This window comes from Pan troglodytes, chromosome 16 (genome assembly GCF_028858775.2).
Source record: "Pan troglodytes isolate AG18354 chromosome 16, NHGRI_mPanTro3-v2.0_pri, whole genome shotgun sequence".
Classification (NCBI taxonomy): Eukaryota; Metazoa; Chordata; class Mammalia; order Primates; family Hominidae; genus Pan; species Pan troglodytes.
The window spans coordinates 50,751,946-50,763,671 of NC_072414.2; the positions used below are offsets into that span (position 1 = coordinate 50,751,946).

Genomic DNA, 11,726 nt, shown 5'->3' on the forward strand with positions numbered 1-11,726 from the left:
GTCTCGGAAACAGAAGTTCATAGTTCACATGAAATCAAGAGTGTCAATCATATTTTTGAACTGAATAGCCTAATTCCAACTCAAGTAAGAAAAAAAGTGTTAGTATATCTTTAAACTAATCTCTATCTCCACTCCAAATCCACTAAACTTCTATAATCCAACTACCTAAAGCACTGCTTCCCAAATAACTAGCCAGAGATTAAAGATCTGTGCAAAGTTTTATCCAGTTCTCAAGTATTAGCATGCAAATAAAATAAAATCCCAGACGCTGACACCCATCCCAACCTATAAGCTTCTATCCAGACTCAAAATCTTAAGACATTTTCAACTTCAACGACTGAGGTCTTCAAAGTTTTATAAAACCACACTCACTCCAATGAAACAGCCTAATATTTAAATTCAACAGTGAGCCCTCTATAAGTTTTGTTACTTTCACGTTAAACATTTGCCCAGTTTTATCAGTTTTTCTTCCATGTCATTTCTTGTTCTATCCTTACTTATTTCTACCATCATTCTAATCCAAGACTCAATCACCCAATTTGTCAATCATAACCTAACTCCTCAACAGGGACTCCACCCAACAGTCCATAATATTCTATCTCATAGTTATCATGGCCTAGAATAATCAGTCCTGATTATCATGGCCCAGTTAGCAATTCTCCTTATTTCCTGACACAGACTATCGATTCCAGGCAAGTAAACCTACAAGCATCTTATGTGTCATTCTCTTCTACCTCAGAAAGCCTTCCCCACTTGCTGATGTTCCTCAAGCTTAACAAATCCTCATTTCAGGTGCAACTACAATATATAATTGGAAGTATAATTTTATATTTTGGCATTTCATTTACTCCAACAAACTCAGTATTTTTTACTTTTCTTCTCACTTAATACTGTGGCTTCATGACTCGTAACAGTCATAGACACATAATAAATCCTGGTGACTAAACAACAATGTTCTCACTGTACACATCTCACATTGTTTACTTGCAGTAGTACAAGTGGACTGTTAACCAACTTACTGTGATTCATATTTTTCAACCTTATGATGGGTTTATTGTGACATAACCCCACATTAAGTGGAGGAGAGCTCCTTAAAACTTAAATGGGGTTACAGTTTCTACTGCACGTGTATCACTTTCTCACCATCACAAAGTCGAAAAATCATACGTTGAACCATCATCTCTGTTGCCAACATTACATACATTTTCGACTTACGATATTTTCAACTTATGATGAGTCAAGGAGCATCTGTAGTAGCTTCAAAATGAATTCACTCAGCATCAAAGGGAGACTACATTCCCTGAGAAATATTCTCAGCACCGCTATTTCCTGCAAACTAGCTGGGTCAGGCTATCCTAATACTAACGCAAAATCTTCACATTGCTGGACAGCAACGTCACTGCCCTTACAGGAATTCAAGTGGTAGGGTTATTATAGTTTTTCCACTTGTCCTTAACATTGCTTCCTTTTTCCTAATATAAAAATCAACAGCTAGACTACTTAGAATTACCACTGCTAGATTTTTGTTCAGAACAAGCAGACTTTTTAGGGTTGCTTGGAAGAGCATTAACGATCATTAATTAAATCAATTACTCCTTTAGAAAACAACAACACAGCCTGGGCAACATAGTGAGACCTCATCTCTACAAAAAAATCAAAAAATTAACCAGGCATGGTGGCGCGTGCCTGTGGTCCCAGCTATGGAGAGGCTGAGGTTGGAGAATTGCTTGAGCTGCAGAGGTCAAGGCTGCAGTGAGCTGACATCACACCACTGTACTTCAGCCTGGGCAACAGAATGAGACCTTGTCTCAAAAACAAACAAAACAACAACAAAAACCTGGGCCTCTTTACCCCAGCATGTCACATAGAGCTGCCCGTGTAAAAACCAAATGAAATGCAAATCATTCCTACAATTTGGAAGGCCTGCCCCTGTGATTTTGGGCTTCGGTGGCGGGGGTGGGGGGGGGGGGTTCAGATTTATAATCACTATGTGTTTTTCTGTCTGCAGCCTTTCCTATCCACAATTTATCTCACATAGGCCTCTCACCGAAACTTTGTGTTGGCAGCAGTGGCCAATGACTGCCCTTGCCCACAACCTTCTCCACACAAACTACATTTCTGGTACTCCACATAGACCATATTTTAAGCTAGACCCTTCCAAAACGATGCCCCAACTTTAGCAAATTTTTTTCTAACCATTATAATGTAATACAATTAAAGACAGAGAAGAAATTTAACTTTATACAAATGTAAAAATCACCAAAATGGTAACACAGTTGCTGTAACACAGCTACTTACTAGAAACCAGCACAATCCCATGAGCCTCTGTCATCTACCTTTCACCGACTTTCCTTTAAACAAAATACTTTTTTTTTTTTTTTTGAGACGGAGTTTCACTCTTGTCGCCCAGGCTAGAGTGCAGTGGTGCGATCTCAGCTCACTGCAACCTCCACCTCCCGGGTTCAAGCGATTCTCCTGCCTCAGCTTCCTGAGTAGCTGGGATTACAGGCGCCTGCCACCACACCAAGCTAATTTTTTGTATTTTTAGTAGAGAGGGGGTTTCGCCATGTTGGGCAGGCTTGTCTCGAACTCCTGACCTTTCAGGTGATCCGCCTGCCTCACCCTCCCAAAGTGCTGGGATTACAGGCGTGAGCCACTGTGTCTGGCCAACACTTTTTCTTAATTCACAATTTCTATTCCTGTAGAGAATATTACAGTTGGACATTTTAGAGTATGTTTAATACCAATAATCTAGTATATTAGTATAAAACCAGAGTACTCATGATTTAGCTCTAGGACACAATCTATCTGCAACCAAATGAGAATACATTTTATTTGCTGTACCTTCCGGGTTATTCATCAGTTTTTTCTCTCCATTCTTCCCTGCCTAACTGTAACTAGCAAAACACATTAGTACCACATCATTCCAACTGTTCAGAAAGTTACGATCCAGGCAACCTCAATGCTAAACTCTACAAAGCCAAGCTATACACATTGAAAGGTGAGGGGTAGGGGTGGGGGGCAGGGAGAAAGAAAAAACTACCTAAAGCCCATGTACTTCATTCCACAGAAGATTTAGAATTTATTTATTTCATTTCACATGCAAGCATGTTTCTCAAATATAATTATTTAGTTTTCCTACATAAAACATACTAGAAACAACCAATTAGAAGGTAACATCTTCAAAGTTTACAAGAAAGCAAAGAAACCTAACCAAAAAGTTGGAAATATTGCTACAACTAGATCCAAGAATAAAATCCACAATCATCTAGAATAAATTTAGAAAAATAATAAACTACCAGGCCATTTCAGTCATTTCTGGAAAAATTAAAAACAGAAACTACAATAGAACCCAGAATAACAACTGTTCTCCATATTAAACTTCAATCATTTAAGGTTAAATTTAGTCCATTTTAAGGAGATAGTAAATGTGTCTACAGTAAATTTTCCACATTTTAGAAAAACTTCCATCAAAAACACCCAAAACTGGCCAGGCACAATGGCTTACACCTGTAATTCCAGCACTTTGGGAGGCCAGGGTTGGAGAATTGCTTAAAGGCAAGAGTTGAAGACCAGCTTGGGCAACCTAGTGAGACCTCATCTCTAACCAAGACCAACAACAACAACAAAAACACAAAAAATTTACAATTGTATTCCCAGCGGGGCGCAGTGGCTCATGCATGTAATCCCAGCACTTTGGGAGGCCAAGGCAGGCAGATCACCTGAAGTCAGGAGTTCGAGACCAGTCTGGCCAATATGGTGAAACCCCGTCTCTAGTAAAAATACAAAAATTAGCCAGGCGTGGTGGTGCGCACCTGTAGTCCTAGCTACTCTGGAGGCTGAGGCAGAAGAATCGCTTGAACCTGGCAGATGGAGGTTGCAGTGAGCCAAGATCGTGCCACTGCACTCCAGCCTGGGTGACAGAGCGAGATTCCATCTCAAAAAAATAAAAGTGTATTCCCAGAGTTTGTTATATGGACATCATCTCATATCTGAACCACTGATCTGCCAACAATGTTAGGAAAATGTAGCTAATTGCTGAAGTTATTGTTCCTCCATTTCATCACCTTAATTTCAAAAGCAGAGTTTATGTTTGTATCCTATTCTTAAATTGGTTTTTATTAATATGACCCTCAACTAATTTTTTCTGTGGTTCTCATCCCAGTAGAAAAAGAAATGGTTTCTTACTTACTCATTTAGATAAAGAAATGTGGAGAGACTGTAACAATCGTTCTATGTTAAAGACCTTCAAGCTGCTACTATCATAAAAACGGGTTTTTTTAAAAAACATCTAATAACCTAATGCTGAATAAAAAGTACTGTGTATACCATGTTCTTTTTAAACAAATCTTTAAGACTACAGAGAAAACATTGCAAAAAAATATTAAAAGTTGGATAAGGGGTCACAGTGCAACATTTTTTAAAAGTTGGAGCCATCTATACAAGATAAAGCTAAGGCAGAGATGGGAACAACATACCCACAGTACCCAAAGCAGGTAACAAAAATGAGTGAAAAAGGCCAGGTGTATCATCAGGAATGATGCGGACTGCAGTAACCGGTAAGCACATACCCAGTTTAAAGAGGGTGGCTCCTGCCCTACTGCTCAGCTCTGCACAATAGGAATACAGCCCACTAGTATCTGGATTTCCAAGTCTTCCCCGAAAATCCAGAAATCCATGAATTTCACCGAGAAATATCCCAATTTTTCAATGTTAATCATTAGCTCAAGCTTAAAGACACTGCGAATAAAACATATCTCTAAGGTAGTTTAGTCCAGAGGCCACCTTTGAGCTAATGTATGAAAGCCGCTTTCAAAAAAGGCATGAAGGGGCAATGGATAAAAAGCTTATTAGGGTTTAAGGTCAAACCAGCTTGAGTTTGAATGTCCAATTCACCACTAAGTGGTGGATGATGCTAGAAAAATTATATTTCCAAGTCTGTTTCTTCAACTGCCTATCACCCCTCTCTCATAACTGTTGAAAAGTGAAACTCCTAACACAGTATTAGATACACAAAAGGCATCATGGAAATGTTCCATTTGCCCCAAGCCCTACAACCCTTAAGGTCCTTAGAAAAATTTTAAAGAGATCAGATAATACACATCCTTGAAGATCTTAAACAAGTTACTAAAAGCACATCAGAGAAGTGCCTGCCCTGCCTGCTGGGAGAGGCTGTACACATACACACAGAAAATACCGTTAATGTAGGCAATGGTATCCTCCTACAACTACAACATAGGATGGGACTGTGCCGGAAATGGGCACCATCAGGAAGGTTTACATTTTATGATTCTAAACACTTTAATTCTTCCTTCTGGCTTCCCATCCTAGTAATATGTAATATGTAAATTTTTCTTGTTAAGAAAAATGTCTTAAGACAAGGAATTGGCCAGTCAGGGTGGCTCATGCCTGCAATCCCAGCACTTTGCGAGGCCAAGGTAGGTGGGTCGCTAGGGACCAGGAGTTTGAGACCAGCCTGGGCAACGTATTAAGACCCCATCACTACTTTTTAAAATAAATAAACAAAATAAAACAATTTTAAAAAAAGATGATGGAGTTAACTGGACTCAAACTGAAGTTTTAAAAAGATGAAGTCAGAGATCCTTAAGGATAAAGACAAAATTAGTCTGTCTCTTTCATTAAACTCTTATTTGCTGGTAGATTCCGACTCAGAGTCAGAGAAAGTTTAACTGCTTAAGCTCTACTACCTTTAAAGCTCTGGTCAAGTTTCCAGAAAACTTATTTCTATTGAGCAGTAATGTACAAAGCTAAGCACTTACACCAGATTTTTAAATGTAAGAGACATATCATACTCTGAAGTTCATTTCGTGCATGATTTCATCAAACCAAAACATTACGGAATTTACTGCTACAGCTGAAATACCTTTTGTGCTCTCAAACACACCAGTTAAATTTTAAAAATAAAATAAAAAAACATGGTATGCTCCTACAACTATAATATAGGATGGGGCTGTGCTGGAAATGGACACCATTAGGAAAGTTTGTTTTATGATTCTAAACACTTTAATTATTCCTTCCAGCTTCCCATCCTAGTAATATACAAAGCAAGAAAAATTTCACACACAACAGTGACTGACAAATTGGGGAGGTGGAAGCAACAAAAAGGATTTATTAACTACCTGAAAACGATTTACATTTTAAGTTAAATTTCCACCACAACTTCTAATCTACACAAATTTCTCCTTTCTCTCATATGCTAAAACAAACACATTCAATCTGAATGTGCTGAAGTCTACAAATCATCATACAAAGATCTTACAAGTGACCAAAAATAGCTCAGATTAGTAGATAAAAATACCCCATAGTTACAATAAAATTACAAGTATCTCCAAGTACCCAAAAGCTAGAATCTTGATACTAATTTTAAAATAAAACTAATAAAACTTGTCTTATGTTTTTTGAAAAAGTTCTGCTTAACAAAAACACCAAAAATTAGCCTTTTAACCAATGCTTAATGCAATGAAGGACTCTGGAAATATGAATTTAGGAAATTTTTGTATAAGAGTTTTAACCCACAAACATGTTATTCAATTGTTTTTTCTTCAAATATAAGACTACATCAGTTTCTTACTGTTTTCATTGTTGTTAAAAGAACATTTAGTATACTACTACTCAGTAAAGTGCCTCATGTGTTTGTCTTACTTTTTATTACCTTATAGAGAACAGTGTCTTAACTCCTGAATTTAATCACAAAAAGTGAAAAAAGATAGGAAAACGATTTGTTGAAAGCCACGTTTAGAACAGAAATAACAAATGTCAGATGAAAAAGGCTCCTCTAACAGAGAGTCTCCCGCACATAATCCTTTTTAAAACTAAACATCTATTATCAGCTCTTAATCTATAATGTGTGTCTTGCTTGATGAATTGGATTGAAAAAAATTAAATAAAACGTGTAACAAAAAAATGAACACTACAAACTATAACAGAAGTCTGCCTGCGCAGTACCACCCTCGGACTCGGTAGAATACAGGACAGAAATACACTTGACCCTGCAGTCATAAGTCAAAGTGGCAAAGAAAAAAACAGAAACAATACATTACATGAAATAGATATTTTCTAAATTATCAAAGGCTACAGACACTCATCCAAAGCATTCCTCAAATTTTTTCAACCGTTGCTTTTAGGCACACCTTGAGGTTTTTAAGTTTACTCTGGGGCAAGTCAAAAAGCTTACCTAAAATAAAGCACTTTAAGCAAGAATAAAATGATGCAGCTGGTCCTAGAACACACCGGAAATAAAAATCGTTGTCTTCAAAACCCGAAACAAGAAATGACATGCTTTTAGCAAATTTGACTTTCATGTGCAGCGGGGAGGGGGCACTGTTTTGACAATCCACTAACTACACTGTACATCTACTCCACCTGAAAGTTTAACGAAACTCTTCAAGTTGGGTCACCCAGGGACCGAACTTCTACTCTAAGAGACCCAATCCAGCCTACAAATCAAAGAACATCCCCAAATGGTTTACCCTTCTCCCGACCAAACCCTTTCCCCTGGGCGACAAAATGTTTTCAATGAACACCAACACACCCTCCTGTGATCTCTCTCCAAACACAGGACACAGGAAGAACCGAGGCCACTAGTCTCAGATAAGCGGGTGATGACTGCTGCCACTCCACGGGCGGCCCCTCTGCAGAATGGGGTCGGTCAGGACCGGCGCGCCGGGTAAAGAACAATACACGAGCCCAGCTGCAAACAACACAACTTCCCACGAGTCTGCGCGGCGGGTCTCGGCGGCGGAGAGGACTTCGGAATCCGCCACCGGGCAGGGGCTGGGGGAGGAATGGTGAGCAGGATGAGCGCTGAACGAGGACGGCGAGACCGCCAGCCTCGCTGCGGCTGCCTGCACCGGCGCCCGCCGAGCAGACTGGAGGGATGCAGCCACCAGCCTGGGTTCCACCGCTCTCACCAGGCGACGCGGATGCCCCGACTTCGCTTCTCTGGGAGGCGACCCCCGCCTCCCGGGGCTGCCAGGGCGGTGGGGGGCGGGGAAGGCCTCGCCGGAGGCTTGGGAGCCTCCTCGGCCCGCCACCGAAGGGAAAGCGGTCGGGGCGCGGGGGACAATAGGGAGCGGGGAGCGCGGCCCGCCAGAGTGGCGCCGCTGGCCGGCTGGGCTGACTGACGCGCACGCCGCGAGGCGCGACTGGGCTCCGCTCGGCCCGGCCGCCGCTCCGCCGTGGTCGCGGCGCCCCCGGCGCTCGCAGTCGTGCCTCACCTCCCATCCCCGCCGCCCAGGAGAGGAGCAGAATTAACACTCTCAGCAACACCATCTTCCGCTGCCGCCGCCTCCTCACGGGTTAACAGCAGCACATCGATCCGGAGGGAGAAGCTGAAGGGGCTTGGTCCGGAGCCTCCACGGGAAGCCGGGACCTCCCCTGGCAGGAGAAACGGCGAAGCACCTCCCTCTCGCTCCACTTCAGGGGCCGGCAACGCTCCTAGCTCCTCCAAAACAGGGACCTCCCTCCCCCTCGTTCGTTTCCTTCCTCCCTTCCCCGCTTTCCTTCCCTTGCTCGTTCCCTCTTCTCTCCCCCCCTCCCTCGAAACTCAGACCTCCGCCTCCTTCCTCACCACGTGACGCGCGGGCACCCAACTGGCACGCGGAGCCGCGCCCCTACCTCCCGCCCCTACCCGTCCCCCAGGCGCTTCAGGGGCGCGCGCATGCGCGCGGGGGACGGTTCCCGTGCTGCTAGGCCTGCCGCCGCTTCCTGTCCGCCGGCGGAGAGCTGGGATTGGGCTTGGGAGGCGGGGTTTGTCCTGGTCCCGCCCCGGGGCGGGAGCGCTCCTACACGGAGATAGTGCTCCGCTACGTGTTAGAGCTGCTGAGGACCTTCCCTTGGGCTAAAATGGTCCGTGGAAGATGTAAGCGGGGCTGCTTTCCACTTCTTAAAGTCACAAGTAACAGAGGTTTTTTTTCTTCTTTTTCTGCCTCTCTTGGTGCACCACAGCTACCAAGTAAACAAAAAGTCCCAACAAGCAGTAATTACAGCGGCAGCTGCCCCAGTGATGCGAACATAAATGCAAAGACCTTCAAGCAGCAGGAAAAAAAGACACCGTGTCCGAGATGTAATTTTCCGAGCTCTTTACAAATTTATGTCACAGACTAAGGCTTTAGCCTTTGCAAAAGCATGCAACCTGAACCAGACTGTCTTGAATCTCCAGTCCAGAAAATGTCCTCTTTTTTCTCTCTCTGTCACATCTTTGAAGCGAATCCACGCACATCTTCTCCCCAACTTCTTAAAGCTTGTGTTTGTTTTCTCGTAACTCATTTTGATTCTTTAAACTTGGATGTCATGAACTAGAACTTTTTATGGCCATTTAATTAGATATTCTTCATCTATTTGGTATCGTGCTTGAGTAGGCCGAATTAGGGAGAGTGTGTGTGTGCGTGTGTGTGTGTAAATTGTTTTGTTTTGCTTTCTAAAGACAAGGTCTCCGCTGTCTCGCCAGGCTGAAGTGCAGTGGTGTGATCATAGCTCACTGTAACCTCCAACTCAAGCGATCCTCCCGCCTCGGCCTCCCACAAGTGCTGGGATTACAGGCGTGAGCCACTGCGCTCGGCCTTAATGTTATTGATACTGTAATAAACTGGAATTCCTATACTGTTACCTGTATATTTTATACCATTTATTACCATTAACATAAGTGAGAATTTTTTTTTTTTTTTGAGACGGAGTTTCGCTCTCGTTGCCCAGGCTGGGGTGCAATGGTGTGATCTCGACTCACCGCAACCTCTGCCTCCCAGGTTCAAGCGATTCTCCTGCCTCAGCCTCCCAAGTTGCTGAGATTACAGGCATGCACCACCACGCCCAGCAAATTTTTTGTATTTTTAATAGAGACGGGGTCTCACCATGTTGGTTAGGCTGGTCTCGAACTCCCAACCTCAGGTGATCCGCCCGCCAGCCTCCCAAAGTGCTGGGATTACAAGTGGGAGCCACCGAGCCCGGCCATAAGAGTCTTCTTTAATTCTCAGTTTGAGAAATGAATGATTCTAGTTTTGCTGCAACATTAATAAGCTCAAAAACGGACGTTTCAAAACCATCATAATTGTATCCATTTATAATGAGATACATGGAATCATCAAAGGATGGCAGAATCTCACGAATGGTTTTTTTTTCCTTCATTAAAATATTCAGTCTTAGGAAATAGTTACCTGCAGACATTACATCGCATATCACCTGTGCTTTTTACTAATCTCTTGTGGTAGTGCTGTCAACAAATGATATTTTTATTTTCCAGCTCTTAAACCACCTTATAGCATGTTTTCTGTTGCACAGTATTTTTATAATGAATTCCAGTGATTAGAGGCAAATGGCACTTTCCCTTAAAATTCAACTGGAAAAAACTCCAAAGCCATATTTTGCATTACTAAGATGATTACTGAAAATTACACTTATAAAGACTGTATTTTTTTTTTTAATTTTTAAAATGTATTTATTTTGGCCAGCCACGGGGCTAACAGCTGTAATCCCAGCACTTTGGGAGGCCAAGGTCCGCAGATCACTTGAGGTCAGGAGTTTGAGACCAGCCTGGCCAACATGGTGAAACTCCGTCTCTGCTAAAAATACAAAAATTAGCCAGGCGTGATGGCGGGCGCCTGTAGTCCCAGCTACTCGGGAGGCTGAGGCGGGAGAATGGCGTGAACCCGGCACGCAGAGCTTGCAGTGAGCCGAGGTCGCGCCACTGCACTCCAGCCTGAGCGACAGAGCGAGGAAAAAAAAAAAAGCCGGGCGTGGTGGCCTGTGCCTGTAATCCCAGCTAATCTGGAGGCTGAAGCAAGTAATCCCAGCTACTCAGGAGGCTAAGGCAGGAGAATCACTTGAACCTAGGAGGCGGAGGTTGCAGTGAGTCGAGATGGCGCCACTGCACTCCAGCCTGGGAGACAGAGCAAGACTCTGTCTCAAAAAAATTAATTAATTAATTAATTAAAAATAAAAATCAAATAGCCAGTGCAGTGGTATGCACTTGTAGTCCCAGGTACTCGGGAAGCCGAGATGGGAGGACTGTTTGAACCCTGGAGGTTGAGGTTGCACTGAGCTGTGATCACACCACTGCACTCCAGCCTGAGTAACACAGACAGACCTTGTCTCAAAAAAAAAAGAAAAACTGTATTTTTTTTATTTGTCAAGCACGAATGGCACTACATACCAGCATGCACGAATGGCATTACATACCAGCATGATAATGAATGGTATTCCAGTGTTACAAGTTTGGGCTACTATTTTAACTTAATTCATTATTGATATTTTGCAAATGTATGGAAAACTGATGAAATATTAAAGTATAAGGTCTGCATCTACACTATCACAGACTGCCTGGGTTTCACTCCTAGCTCTGCCATCTATAAACCGTGTGACTTTGGCCAAGTTTTTTTTGCCTTCTAACCTCAATATTTCTTTTCTTTTCTTTTCTTTTTTTTTTTTTAGACAGGAACTCGCTTTGTCACCCAGGCTGGGGTGCAGTGGTGCAACCACAGCTCACTGTAGCCTCAGCCTCCAGGGCTGAGGTGATCCTTCCCCTCAGCCTCCCAGGTAGCTGGGACTGCAGGTGGGGGGGCCCCACGCCGGGCTAATTTGTTGTATTTTTTGTAGAGATGGGGTTTCACCATGTTGCTCAGGCTGGTTTCAGACTCCTGGGCTCAAGTGATCTGCCCACCTTGGCCCCCTCAAAGTGCCAGGATTACAGGTGTGAGCCACTGCACCTGGCC

The 11,726-nt window shown here is 43.0% G+C and overlaps 1 protein-coding gene across 5 annotated transcripts in view; it reads right to left on the bottom strand.

The window, feature by feature from the left end:
• The window catches only part of ADAM10 (ADAM metallopeptidase domain 10), a 150,980-nt gene extending 142,300 nt beyond the window's left edge, over window positions 1–8,680 (bottom strand). Inside the window, exon 1 of one of the 5 annotated variants that reach the window (XM_001172405.6) lies at window positions 8,238–8,680. In XM_001172405.6, coding sequence (XP_001172405.1) covers window positions 8,238–8,292 — 55 coding nt within the window. In that variant the 5' untranslated portion in view covers window positions 8,293–8,680. Of the gene's footprint in view, window positions 1–7,552; window positions 8,157–8,237 lie in introns of those variants that run through there. The other 4 variants (XM_016928286.4, XM_063795055.1, XM_063795056.1 and 1 more) reach the window with 4 other exon arrangements.
• Between the last annotated feature and the right edge of the window lie 3,046 nt (window positions 8,681–11,726).